This window comes from Dendrobium catenatum, unplaced genomic scaffold, assembly GCF_001605985.2.
Source record: "Dendrobium catenatum unplaced genomic scaffold, ASM160598v2 fragScaff_scaffold_1497, whole genome shotgun sequence".
Lineage (NCBI taxonomy): Eukaryota > Viridiplantae > Streptophyta > Magnoliopsida > Asparagales > Orchidaceae > Dendrobium > Dendrobium catenatum.
In genome coordinates this window covers 40,911-55,581 of record NW_021319959.1, presented here as the reverse complement: position 1 = coordinate 55,581, position 14,671 = coordinate 40,911, and the positions used below count along the sequence as shown (strand labels likewise).

At 42.2% G+C, this 14,671-nt stretch overlaps 2 protein-coding genes across 2 annotated transcripts in view; both read left to right on the top strand.

Annotated features, from left to right (window-relative positions):
• LOC110106061 overlaps nucleotides 1–2,912 on the top strand; it is a 6,717-nt gene extending 3,805 nt beyond the window's left edge. Inside the window, exons 3-5 of the mRNA XM_020835797.2 lie at nucleotides 311–383; nucleotides 897–1,853; nucleotides 2,111–2,912. Of these exons, the coding sequence (XP_020691456.2) occupies nucleotides 311–383; nucleotides 897–1,853; nucleotides 2,111–2,731 (1,651 nt within the window). The 3' untranslated portion in view covers nucleotides 2,732–2,912. The remainder of the gene's footprint in view (nucleotides 1–310; nucleotides 384–896; nucleotides 1,854–2,110) is intronic.
• Nucleotides 2,913–11,702: 8,790 nt separating this feature from the next.
• On the top strand, nucleotides 11,703–14,167 carry LOC110106053 (geraniol 8-hydroxylase-like). The gene is made up of 2 exons (XM_020835781.2): nucleotides 11,703–11,819; nucleotides 13,311–14,167. The coding sequence occupies exons 1-2, from the start codon at nucleotides 11,703–11,705 to the stop codon at nucleotides 13,920–13,922; spliced, it is 729 nt and encodes a 242-aa protein (XP_020691440.1). The 3' UTR covers nucleotides 13,923–14,167.
• The last annotated feature ends 504 nt before the right edge of the window (nucleotides 14,168–14,671 follow it).

Sequence of the window (14,671 nt, the reverse complement as noted above, 5' to 3'; positions counted from 1 at the left end):
ACGTGCACTGTCAAAAGATGACAGTGCACATGCCTCTCTCTATTTTAGGCTCAAATTTTTTGATCAAAATGGAGAAATGATATATGTTACTCATTTCATTGAGAAGTGTTAAATTGGAAAGATACACAAAGCTATATCATAAAATACAAGACGGGATTTTCTGATCTATTACTGATTCAATGTAGGACTTAGTCTTGACTCTTGATTTTATATTGGGTCTTCTGTGAGTAGGGGTGTAAGAAAATGACTCGACTCAGACTTGAAATGAAAAATTCGAATTTGGGTTGAGTTGTTACGCTCATGTGGGCAGGTCGCATTGCGGGAGCGGAAGCGGAGCCAAGGCACAGTTGAGTGGGTCGCTTGGCCTAGGCTTAGCAACCGTGGTAGAGCAAATTGTGGGGTGTTGATCACATGAGCATAGGCATAGGCCAAACGCGATCAGGAACTATGGAGACCTGCGTACAAACGGGCTGCGGGGCAAGATCAGATTTGACCCATCAGGCGTTGGAGCAAGAACTTATTAGTCAATTTATTATGATAAGTGTAGCGAAAGAAATGTTTCTAATTAGTAACTTATTGTTTTATAATTCTTTAATTAGAATTGACTAGCTTATGATTTTTGTTCCACAAATTTGAATTCCTATTTTTAATAACTCAATTTGAAAAAAATATCCCTAATCAATTGCAGATTTTAAAAGTCATTACTGACAACAATAAAGAGACATCATGTGAACCTGAGATAATAAAATAACATAAGAATGTTTTTTTTTTTTTTTGGGAAAAACATAAGAATTTCAGTTAGGGTATACCGACACAGGTCGTCTTGTTCTAATTAATCTCTATAAATTGAAATGGTGCAAGGCCATGTGGGCATATCTTCCTCCCAAGGCTTATAGAATCTCTCTCTCTCTCTCTCTCTCTCTCTCTCTATCAGCCTTACACATTTCTCTGGTCTTCAAATTAACAGAACAATGGATGCGTTAACTCAATATCTTCTTTGGTCGGCCTTCTTCGCAGCTCTCACCATAATTTTTCTAAGACGTCGATCGACGACAGAGTTAAATCTTCCTCCAGGGCCAAGATCGCTTCCTATGTTGGGCAACCTACTCGAGCTAGGCCAAAATCCCCACCGCTCTCTGGCCCGCCTTGCCCGAACTCATGGACCAGTCATGTCTCTCAAGCTTGGCAGCATCCACACAGTCGTCATCTCCTCACCAAGCTCCGCAAAAGAAATCCTAAAAACAAAAGAGCACTCCATCTCCGGCCGACAAGTCCCTCAGGCCATTCAAGCCTCCGGCCACCACCAGGTCTCTGTAGTATGGTTGTCTCGAAACCAATCATGGAGATACCTCCACACCCTCATGAAGACCCATCTATTCAACGCGCAGTCTCTCAACGCCACCGAGGAGCTTCGCCGGCAAAAGGTTCAAGAACTTGTCGCATATATCAAGGGGAAGAATGAGGAGGCCGTGCACATTGCCCGGGCGGCGTTTTGCACTGTGCTCAATCTGATATCAACCACCTTTTTGTCGATTGATATCGTAGATTTGAAATCTGAATCAGCTCAAGAGTTGAAGGATGTGATGCAGGGGATAATGGAAGAGGCGGGGAAACCGAACATCTCTGACTACTTCACTTTCTTGGCTCCAATTGACTTGCAAGGCCGGGGACGTCGATTTACAGCATACTTTAATAAATTATATGATTTTTTCGATCAAATGATAGAAAACCGATTGGCAGATACAACTGGAGAAGTTATAAGGACTAATCCTGACATTTTGGATCTGCTTCTACAACTAAGTCGAGAAGACAATTCAAAGCTTACTAGACGAACCATAAAATCCTTCTTGTTGGTAATTATTAATCATGCACAATAAATTTCCTAATTTGCATTATATATTTAGGGGCTGTTTGGTAGCATGATATATACCCAAACAACATGATATATAAGAGGATTTACAAGAATGTTACCGGACAGTTTTTAGGATTTAAGCACCTCAGGATTTTCGAAATCCGAATTTAGAGATTATGAAATTCTACTTAAATCAAATCCGTGTTGATACCAAACAGCCCCTAAAAGTATAATAAATTTCTTTTAAAATTTTGTCAGGACGCTTTTGTCGCTGGAAGCGAAACGAGCTCGACCACACTGGAGTCGGCGATGGCAGAATTGCTTCGCAGGCCAGAACTGATGAAGAGGGCTAGAGAAGAGATCATTACTGTAGTCGGGTTCGAGAGAGAAATTGAAGAGTCTGATATCTCAAAACTACCGCTCCTCCAAGCAATTCTGAAGGAGACACTCCGGCTTCATCCACCGGTTCCACTTCTACTACCTCATAAAGCAGAGGTAAGCACGGAGATAAATGGCTACTTGGTCCCGAAGAACACTCAGGTGCTCGTAAATGTGTGGGCGATAGGTCGAGATGAGCAGGTTTGGGAGAAGCCGGACTGCTTTATGCCTGAGAGGTTTATGGAAGGAAGCAACATAGATTTTCGAGGGCAGCACTTTGAGCTAATACCATTTGGTTCAGGACGGCGAATCTGTCCTGGACTGCCTTTGGGCGTTCGGATGGTTCAGCTCATGCTGGCCTCACTCATTCAATCCTTTGAATGGAGTTTGCCGGACGGAATGAAGCCGAAGGATTTGAATCTCGACGAGCAGTTTGGTCTCACACTTTCCTTGGCTTCTCCCCTGAAGGCTTTGGCTACTCCTGTCAGGAAAATGCGGTAGTTAACTTAATCTCAGCCTTGCATATCAGGGCTTGTAATATCTAAGCTTCCTTGAATGGCTGTATCATCACTAGCTTGTAATATCTAAGCTTCCTTCAATTATTACAACGTCATTAAAGTGACGTTGAGCTCAATATCAAACATTATAATTTTTATATGAAATGCTCCTATTGATTAAAGTACTATTTGACTATGATTTGGTTGTTTAATTCAGTTGCATGTCTTAATTAATTTTATATAAATGATTACTCCGTATAAGTGCTATCTAGTTTGATGCAGCTCAGGATAACCCGGCTCACTGGCAGCACAACATACTCAGCTCAAACAGAATACACTACCTCCACTACTTTATTTTCTATTTATGTTAGTAACTACTTTTGCAGTCTTTTTACTTTTACAAAAACAGTATACAGAAATTATAGATAGGCGTACAAGGAAAAGAGGAGGATCAGTTGTCTTCTTTTTACACAAAGTAATACTAGAAACCAGAATACAGAGGTATTCTTCTACCTTATTCCCTGTTTTTTGGCTTGCTGTCACTTGTATTTTCTCTCCCAGGTAAAGACGATCCTGCAAAGGACTTCAGTTGGTATCAGAGCCATCATCTGGAGACAAAATGACGGACAGAGGCAAGGAACCGGCGGAAGCTCGAACTCTTGAAATGCTGTGGGCAGATCAAGAGCATGTCAAGCGACGGATTGAAGAAGTAGCAGCCGACGTGCAGCGGATGACGGTGGAGATTCGCCAGGAGTTTAATCTCCTCCAGACAAGACCAATGTACCAGGAACATCTCCGGGATGAGGTCCGAGCAAATCGACCAATCCATAGGAGGGAAGGCGGTGATCGTGATAGGAGACACCTTAAGTGCAATCCACGGATCCACTCGGATTCGGAAGATGATCCCGTCACAGAGCGAGTTCCCCATCAACAATACTCCAGTGGCGAGGAAGTGGACGATAGACGCGAAGCCGAACACCTTCGGAATCATCGACCCCAACATCATCGGCATCACTCCAGTGACTTTAAGGTAAAGATGGATATTCCGTTTTTCGACGGACATCTTCATATTGAAGATTATCTTGATTGGGAGAAGGCCGTGGAAAACTTTTTTGATTATATGGATATTGATCCGGAGAAGAGAGTGAAATATGTGGCCTGCCGATTGAAGGGCGGAGCTAGCGCGTGGAGGGAGAAAACGCTGCAGTCGCGCCGTCGAGAGGGCCGGGGCTGAATCCGAAATTGGGCAAGAATGAAGCAATTGATGCGGGCACAGTTCCTTCCGACCGATTTTGAGTAGATTTTATACATGAGGTATCAACATTGTAACCAAGGCGCGAGGTCGGTGAGCGAATATACAGAGGAATTCAACCGATTGAGTGCTAGGAATGATCTCAATGAGTCGACCAATCAGTTGGTGGCTCGATTTATTGGTGGCCTCAAAGATAGTATTCAAGACCAATTGGAGTTGAATTCCGTGTGGTCGATGTCTCAAGCCATGAATCTGGCTATGAAGGTCGAGATGCAGCAGAATCACAAGTCGAAAGTCTCCACGTATCGGCGGCATTGGCAGGAATTCGGTACCAGTCGCAATTTCAGTAATCCGCAATCAGCAGTGCGACCACCGCCGAGTACCAATCCAGTCTCGCCCGCTACAGGAGCGACGGGTGTTGGACCAGAAGGAAAAGCTATACCAAAGACCAAGGTGGTCAATCCTGCTAATCCATATGCGAGGCCGACTACGCTCAAGTGTTTTCGATGTTTCCAGCCTGGACACAAGTCTAATGAGTGTCCCCAGAGATAGCAGGTACAATTGGCAGAAATGGATGATGGAATATATCCCGACAACATTGAGGTAGAAACGAAGACGAGGCTGAAGACGTGTAGGCTGATGAGGGAGAGCCGTTTATTGGGGTCTTGGAAAAACTTCTATTGGCACCCCGCCAATATGAAGCGTCTCAACGGCACGCCATCTTTAAAACCCGATGTACTATAGAAGGAAAGGTGTGTGATCTGCTCATAGACAGTGGGTGTACCGAAAATATAGTCTCGAGGGCTGTTGTACAAGGCTTGCAGTTAAAGACGATTAAACATTCTCATCCATACAAAATCAATTGGGTCAAGAAGGGGATGGAGATTATAGTCACTGAATCTTGCCGTGTATCGTTTTCTATAGGAAAACATTACAAGTGCGAAGTGTTGTGCGACCTCTTGGAAATGGACGTGTGCCATTTGATCTTAGGCCGACCTTGGCAGTTCGATGTGGGAGTTCATTATGACGGAAGAGCAAATGTGTATTCCCTTGATTGGAAAGGGCGGAGGTTGCGGCTGTTGCCAGGTGCGGCTGGCACCTTATCAACAAGCAGAGAGCCGGCTAAGCATGCGGCTATTCATTTGGTTGCTGGCACCAAATTGGTACAAGAGTGGAGGGAGCACGTTCCCATGTTTGCTTTGGTCATTACAGAGCCGAACCAAGAAAATGAATTGCTGGAACTTCCGTCTGATGTCGTCGAACTTTTAGATCAATACCGTGATATTATTCCCAAGGAGTTGCCTGCAGAACTACCCCCACTGCGGAAGATTCAACACCAAATTGATTTCATACCAGGTGCCACCTTGCCGAATTTACCTCATTATCGGCTCAATCCTAAGGAGCAGGTGATTTTGCAAGAGCTGATTGATGATCTGTTACGGAAGCAACTAATACAAGCAAGCCTTAGTCCTTGTGTTGTGCCGGCGTTGTTGGTACCAAAGAAAGATGGCACTTGGCGGATGTGTATCGACAGTCGAGCAGTCAACAAGATCACGATCAAATATAGATTTCCCATGCCTCGCATTGACGAACTTCTTGATCAGCTCACGGGATCAGCTGTTTTCTCTAAATTGGATTTGCGTAGCGGATATCACCATATCCGCATCCTACAGGGTGACGAGTGGAAAACGGCTTTCAAGACACCCCAGGGGCTATTTGAGTGGAAGGTTATGCCGTTTGGATTGTGTAACGCTCCTTCCACGTTCATGAGGATGATGAATGAAATCCTGAAACCTTTTTTGGGAAGGTTTTGCATCGTATATTTCGACGACATCCTTGTCTACAGTTCAGACCGATTGCAACACCTCCAACACTTGAAGGCGCTATTCGAGGTTCTGAAGGAACAGAAACTATATGTCAACCTTCCCAAGTGCGAGTTGGCTACTTCGAAGGTGAGGTTTCTCGGATTCATTGTCTCCAGTAATGGTATAGAAATGGATCCACAAAAAGTATCGGCCATCCGGGATTGGCCCCAACCTGGGTCGTTTTTTGATGTAAGAAGCTTTCATGGCTTGGCCAACTTTTATAGAAGATTTATCAAAAATTTCAGCCTTATCATGGCGCCCATAACTGATTGTCTGAAGCTTAAAGTATTCACATGGGAGACGGCGCAACAACAGAGTTTCGAAGACATTAAAAAGGCCTTAACGACGGCACCGATTATGGCACTACCGAGTTTTGAAGAACCGTTCGTTGTTGACACGGATGCGTCGGCCGTCAGCATTGGTGCCGTGTTGTCACAATTGGGAAAACCCATAGCTCTTTTTAGTGAGAAGCTATGTCCAGCCAGGCAGAAGTGGGCAGCATACGAACAAGAGTTGTATGCGATTGTGCGAGCGCTCAAACAATGGGAATCCTACCTTCTACATCAAGATTTCATTCTATGTAGTGATAATAAAGCATTACAATATCTGAACACTCAAAAAAACATCAATCGCATGCATGCCCGTTGGCTTGTGTTCTTACAACGCTTTTCATTCACCATAAAACATAAGCCGGGAGTTGAAAATCGCGTCGTCGATGCACTCAGCCGAAGGGCTATCTTACTCACACAATTGCAAACTGAGCTCGTGGGAATTGACAACCTGAAAGAATTGTATGAAGAGGATCCGGATTTTGGAGCAATCTGGAAGCTCTGCAATGAGAAACTGTAGCATGAAGACTACTCGGTTAGACACGGTTTCCTTTTTAAACATAATTTATTATGTGTTCCCATCTCCTCTTGGCGGCAACACCTTATTCGGGAAACCCATGGCGGAGGACTCGCAGCCCATCTTGGAAGAGATAACACTCTGTATCAATTGCAGTCTTGATTCTTTTGGCCACGGTTACGACGTGACACCCTTCGATTTGTGGATAGCTGCCCAATCTGTCAATCATACAAAGGCGGAGCGCAAAACACTGGTTTATACATGCCACTGCCGGTACCTAATTCCATTTGGGAAGATTTGAGCATGGACTTCGTGCCCGATTGCCACGCACCAGGAAGGGCAGCGACTCAATTATGGTGGTCGTTGATCGCTTCTATAAAATGGGCCACTTTATCGCTTGTAAGAAAACATTCAATGCCATGACTGTTGCTAACATTTTCTTTCAATAAGTGGTTCGGTTACATGGATTACCCAGGAGCATTACCTCTGATCGAGATGTCAAATTCATAAGTCATTTTTGGTGCGAATTGTGCAAGCGACTCGGCATCAATTTGAATTTTAGTTCCGCCTACCACCCCCAATCCGATGGCCAAACGGAAGTGGTAAATAGGACCTTAATATGCTGCGATGCCTAGTTCAAGAACATCCTAAACAGTGGGAAGAGGTCCAAGCTCGTGCTGAATTCGCTTATAACGCCATGAAGAATCGATCTACTGGAAGGGCACCTTTTGAAATAGTATATACCAAGGGACCTAATATTGCTATAGATCTGTCTGTTATACCGAGGTGCCGATCTTCTGCAGCTGCCACATTCACCGAAGACTACTCCAAAATGTTGGCTGAAGTTCGTGAGCAGATTGTCAAATCCAATCTCCGTTACAAAGCGGCCGCAGACACCCACCGTCGTGAGCGTTTATTTCAAGTGGGAGATTTGGTCATGGTCCGCCTCCGACGAGAACGTTTTCCACCCGGTACCTATTCAAAATTAGCCCGCCGTAAGATCGGTCCCGTGCCTATCATTGCTAAAATCAACGACAATGCTTACAGTGTCGAACTTCCTGCGGATTGTCACGCAACCCCAACTTTCAATGTTTCTGATATTTCACTTTACAAATCCACAGACGACGCAGCTATTTCGATCAGCTCATCAGAGTCGAGCTCTTCTGAAGTCGGGGAGGACTGATGCAGCTCAGGATAACCCGGCTCACTGGCGGCACAACATACTCAGCTCAAACAGAATACACTACCTCCACTACTTTATTTTCTATTTCTGTTAGTAACTACTTTTGTAGTCTTTTTACTTTTACAAAAATAGTACATAAATTATAGATAGGCGTACAAGGAAAAGAGGAGGATCAGTTGTCTTCTTTTTACACAAAGTAATACTAGAAACCAGAATACAGAGGTATTCTTCTACCTTATTCCCTGTTTTTTGGCTTGCTGTCACTTGTATTTTCTCTCCCAAGTAAAGACGATCCTGCAAAGGACTTCATAGTTGACTTTAATTTTTTTATGCTGAAATCAATTACGTTCAAAGTTTTATTGCAAGTAAACAAAATTTTATTTACTATTTTTAATAGATCAAATTGCGTACACTGCTCATTCTTGCTTGTTAGTACAAAATGTGAAAAGTGTGATTGCTACTATTCTTTTTTTTTTATTCTTTTTTTTATTATTTTTTTTATGTGACTATTATTATTATTATTATTTTATGTGACTGCTATTATTTTTTTTATGTGACTGTTATTTTTCTTTGCTTTAACAGTTTAAGTAATTAGGGTTTATTTAGGCTAGTTTCTTCACTATTTTTTTAAGCCAATAATAGTTCTATTTGACTCCTACTTTTTCTTTGGTGTTCAAACTTTTTTGTTGTAGAAAATTATTTTTAACAATTAAAATTACTAATGTGCAGAAATTTAAAGAAAGCAATTGTTTCGTTTATATATATATATAAATACACGTCCTGGAGTATTTGTGGCGGTAGAGAAATATAAAATTTAGTGTCTTAGCATTGTACTAAAATCTGGCACACAATCAGATAAGAGAGAGGGTCTTTTTTATCACGGTTGGAGTCAAAGTTGCCTCCCAGTCCGCATCTAATTTTTATGATATTGATGTCGCAATGACTGATGTCAGAAAGTTAGTAAGAGTGATCTTTTAAGATTGGAGCAATAGTTGCTTCCCAGTCGGGAACCACGTTCTCACATACGACGCTAAACTATAGCATCCTGGAGTATTCATGACCGTAGAGAAATGTAAAGTTTAATGTCTTAGCGTTGTACGAAGATCCAGCACACACACAGATAAAGAGAGAGGCTGCAACATTTAAAGGAGACACCAAGATTTTTACGTGAAAACCTCTAAAAAGGGGGAAAAATCACAGGGCCTAGACCGATTTGAATGAATCAACTAGTATTCGCAGTTGATTACAAATGAGGCCCTTCCTTAGGGGAAGGTCTTAGCTTGATCTACATCTTATAGAGCACATTACATGATGAGAATACAAAGAATCCAAGTTGATGTATTTGTTAGGTCTGAAGGTCTGTAGTTGGTGGACGACATATGTCAGAAGAACCGTAGTCAATGGGCGACAAAGGTCGGAAGGACTGTAGTCAATGGGCGATGTAAGTCAGAAGAACCGTAGTTGACTGGCGACGAAGGTCGGAAGGATTGTAGTCGGTGGGCGACATAAGTCAGAAAGATCGTAGTAGGTGAGCGACAGAGGTTGAAAGAACTGTAGTCGGTGGGCGATGTAAGTCAGAAGGACCATAGTCGGCAGGTGACAAAGGTTGAAAGGACTGTAGCCGGTGGATGACATAAGTTGGAAGGATCGTTGTCTGCGGGTGAAGAAGGTCAGAAAGACTATAGTCGGCGAGCGACATAAGTCGGAAGGACCGTTGTCTGTGGGTGATGGAGGTCAGAAGGACTGTAGTTGGCGGGCGACATAAGTCGGAAGGACTGTAGTCGGCGGTCGACGGAGTTCAAAAGAACTGTAGTCGGTGGGTGACGTAAGTCAGAAAAACCGTAGTCGGCGGGCGACAGAGGTCAGAAGGACTGTAGTCCGTGGGCGACGTAAGTCAGAAGTACTGTTGACTAACGATGAAGGTATGAAAGATGGTGTCAGGTAGAAATCCATCAATGGACAGAAATCAAGCATTAGCTAGATGTCCGCCGAATGTCCGACAACAGGCAAAAGTCCGGCATCGGGTAGAAACTTGGCGACGAGCGGAGGTTCGATGTCGGGTAGAAGTCCGACGTCAGTTTGCGTCCGAGGAGAACTTCGGCGTCACTTGGAGTTCGGGTGAAACTCCATCGTCACTTGGAGGTCGGGCGGAATTCCGGCGGTTGTCGAGGAGTTTCTTCCTACTTATTCTTCTTCTCTTCTCCTCTTCTTGCTTAGGTCCCCCCTCAAGAGAAATAGTTGAGAGATCAGGGATAAATTGGGAGTGGTTGGATGGATGACTGATATTGAATCCCTTGATCGTGTACCGTTCGTCGAGCCGCCCGATTCGAATATAAGCACGTTATGTTTGGAAAGCATTTGGTAACTCAAATTATGGTTCAAACTTTCCAACAGCACTTCGGGTCCTTGATTTGAACTCAATTGAGCTCGTATTGAGTTGAATTGGGTGTCATTGGGTTCGTATTTCCAAGATGATCAGTTCGACTATAAGTATGCTGAAGTTGAAGTTGAGATGGTCTCCAAATTAATTTTTGAAGTTTTCAACTTGATTTTTGCTTCGAGATTTGTGCCCTATCAATATATTTTTTTTATGACATAACAATTATTTTTTTTTTCATGGACAATGGGACGTTATCTCCTTGAACGAGAATGTGTATTGGTTAGCAACAACCATTCACTCAGATTTCTGTAATCAGAAGAAAAAGTCTCAATTGTATATGCCTGACAGATTATATTCTTACAAAAACTTCACTTTTGTTTTTAAACAAAAAATACGTCTGTACCAATCAAAACGGAGAAATGATGTTACTCTTTTCATTGAGAAGTGTTAAATTGACCAGACATACAAAGCTGTATCATAAAATACAAGACTATATATGCATTTTCTTATCTATTTCTGATTCAATGTAGTACTTAGTCTTGACTCAAACTTGAAATAAAAAATTCGGATTTTGGTTGAGTCGTTTAATAAATAGGTCGAGTTTGGTTTATAATTCAGATTCATTTAATTAACGGGTTGAGTTTGGATTGCTTCCCTAACTTAATTTTGACCATAAAACCGGTCTAATTTTTTTCTTAATTTCTTTTTTTTTTTATATGCCCTTATTATTTTTGATCATTTAACATAAACTTTAAAGTTGATAAGTTATAAACAAATTTAATCTAAACTGGTAATTGAGATGGGTTCCAATCATTTGGGTTGCCAACATATTAGGTTTGGATCCACCTTTTTGACCCGTTTATTAAACGAATCGGATTTGGGTATATATATATATATATATATATATATATATATATATATATATATATAAATTCAACCGCATCCTTATAAAATCTTTTCAACACAGTCTCTTAATGTAACCAATTGCTTCGTTGGAAAAATATCGAGGAACCTTTCAAATATTAAAGAAATGACAAATTGAGTGGAAACGTGACTTCATTAATTTTGTTTTTCTCATTACATACTTACTAATGCCTACTACTATTTATAGCTTATGTAATGTATACTTGATGCATGTTTGAGTCCATAAATTACCTTGTAAAGTAAACATACGTGGTTTGGATGTTCATTTTCTTCGTATCCTTTCGACTGTTTCATATATATGGATGTACTTCCCATTTTTTATTGAGTGCAACTGTAAGTAAGATTCTTATGGTGGAAAATTTGTCTATCGGGCTAAATGTTTCCAGATAATTGATCACATACTCTTGTTTATGTCCTTGAGCTACTAATCATGCCTTGTGCCTGGCTATTAATCCATTTGAATTGAGTTTTGTTTTATACGTCCATTTACATCCGAGAATTGGAATGTTTGACAGGGAGGAACCAATGTCCAGGTTGCTTGTTTTTGTAAAGCAGAGAACTCTGTGTCCATTGCCTGCCTCCAATGTTGATATATGGATGCTTCCTGATATGTTGTTGGGTCAAGAGGAGTTTCATGCTGAGGTTGGGTTTGACGGTGTAAAAGGTTCAATATTGTTTTGGGGTTGAGAGATCCTGTTTTGAATCGGATTATCATTGGGTGTGTGGGTTGAGGTTACGGTGTTGGGGTTTGATGTGATGAAGAGGCTTGTGTGGAGTTTGATGAATCTGCAGTGGAGTTATTTGGTTTGATTGACATATGTGATGTAGTGGGCATATTGATATTGTTGTGATGTAGAGTGTTCTTGGTGTGAATAGTTGTGGGTATAAGTAGACGAGGATTGTCCAGGATTTGTGTCTAAGGTGACTATTTTGTTTTGGTTTGAGCAAAGGGAAATGTGGTTTCATGAAATGTGACATGTCTGGAAATTGTGATGTGATTGTTGATTGGCTTAAGGCATTTGTATCCCTTGTGGGATGTTGAGTAGCCTAAAAATATGTGTGAGGTTGCTTTGGGTTCAAGTTTGTGCCTGTGTGGTGGAGGAATCCACGGGAAGCAAGCACATCCAAATGTTTTTATGAGAGAATAATCAGAAATTTTATTGTATAGTATTTGAAGTGGAGATGAATTGTGAGTGGTATATAAATGGAGTCAGTTACTTAGATAAGATGCAGTCAAGACTGCATCTGGTCAATATGAATATGGAAAGATACCGAGCGGTACAGAGCAAGGGGGCGCTGCCCCCTGGCGGGGTTCGACCTGCCCGGTCAAGTCACAGGGTCAAGGGGCAGCTCCCCTGTCGGGGTTTCAAGGGGCAATTTTTTTTATAAGAGTAATTTTGAAGTGCTGTTTATTTTTAGTGTTATTTTTATGGAAAGATACCGAGCGGTACCGAACATGTTTTAGCTTCTTGGTGCCGCTTGGTACCATTTAGTACCCCTCTATACCGAGCAATATCAAGCGGTACCGAGGAATATCGAGCGAAACCGAGCAATACCGAGTTACAGTACCGAGCAATACTGAGATCCAATACCGAGCGGTACTAAGTTCCAATATCGAGCGGTACCGAGTTCCAATACCGCTCGGTACCGAGTAGTATCGAGCAATACCGAGTTACAGACCGAGCGGTACCGAGTTCCAATACCTAGCGGTACCGAGTTCCTGTACCACTCGGTATCGAGCAGTACCGAGCAATACTGAGTTCCAGTACCGTTCAGTACCAAGCGGTACCAAGTACAGAGTATCGAGTTCCGAGTTTTGATACTGAGCCTATGATTAAGAAAACGAAGAACGAAGAAAACGAACCTTCACTGCTCATGTTGCCTTCACTGTTCGCGTTGTCGAGCCGCTCCGTCGACGAAGGATGATCCTATCAACTTTAATGCTCGCGTCGTCAAGCCTCTTTATCGACAAAGGATGATCCTGTTTGCTTCTATGCTCGCGTCACCGAGCCGCTCCTTCAACTATAACGAAGAAGACGAATATATTTTGGAGTAAAAAATGAATTTTTTGGTTTGAGATTAATTTCCTAATTTTTTACTATTTGCTAAAAGTAGAAATTTTTTTTTAATTAGGAATCTTTTATTGCTGGAAGCGAAACGACTTCGACAACATTGGAATGGGCGATGGCAGAATTGCTTCGCAGGCCAGAACTGATGAAGAAAGCTCGAGAAGAGATCAAATCGGTCATCGGACTCGAGAGAGAAATAGAAGAGTCGGATATCTCAAAGCTACCGTTTTTCCAAGCAGTTCTGAAGGAGACCCTCCGTCTTCATCCACCAGCTCCGCTTCTGCTACCTCACAAGGTAGATGTGAGGACGGAGATAAATGGCTACCTGGTGCCGAAGAACAGTCAGGTGCTGGTGAACGTATGGGCCATAAGTCGGGACGAAAGAGTTTGGGAGAACCCGAATTGCTTTGTGCCTGAGAGGTTTATGGGAGAAACAGAGATTGATTTTCGTGGGCAACACTTTGAGTTCATACCATTTGGTTCTGGCCGAAGAATCTGTCCTGGATTATCATTTGGTGTTCGGATGGTTCAGCTCATGCTCGCCTCGCTCATTCAATCCTTTGAATGGAGTTTGGCTGATGGAATTCTGCCTGAGAATTTGGATCTCAAGGAGAAATTTGGCATCACGCTTAGCTTGGCTTCTCCACTCAAAGCCTCGGCTACTCCTGCAAGATAAATTTGAATACTAGATCGATGTTACAGTTCAATTAATCTTGGCTTTCCATTTCAGAGCTTCTAAAATCTAGTTTCTCTCATCGATTGTATCAGTACTATACTTGTATCCTTGGCTAAGGGGCTGTTTTGTTGGAATATAAAGGGGTGTAGAGTATTTCAAATGCATAGGTTTTGAAATTATGTTTGGTTGGAATATAAAGTGGAGCAAAATAAAGAAAATTAAATATAGTGTAAAACATTTTAGTTTATAGTTGAAGTAAATCAAACTTGTCCAATTTGGAGCGAAAATCATTTACAACACAAGTAAGCTCGCTTGATTGTCTTTCACCACCACCGCTCACTGGCCTAACCACCGCAAACCACCACCACCGCCAGTCGCCCCATCGCAGGCCACCATTGCCATCGCCGCTGGCTGTTGACCACCATCATCGTCGGCCAACGCCACCACCTACCGCCCGCCACTTCCACCACTACCACCTCTCCTGCTGACCGCCACCTTTTTCGGACTTTACACTACATTCATTATTTCAAAACAAACAAAAAATTCATTCCTTTGCGTTTACTTTATCTTCATCAAAATAATTACAAAATATTTATTTTATAGTACATTCCTTTTATGTTATTTCTTTTGCATTGCATTTATTTTTTAGCCAACCAAACAACCCATAAGTGAAGCGAGTTTGATCTCCAACAAAAAATCCCGCTCATGAATGGCCTCTATTATGTGTTCTAATCCACGACTCAAGCTCG

Coding starts and splice junctions, on each gene's coding strand:
- LOC110106053 (XM_020835781.2), top strand. CDS start 11,703: ATGTCCAGGTTGCTTGTTTTTGTAAAGCAGAGAACTCTGTGTCCATTG. Junction 11,820..13,310: donor AAGAGGAGTTTCATGCTGAG/GTTGGGTTTGAC, acceptor TTTTTTAATTAG/GAATCTTTTATTGCTGGAAG.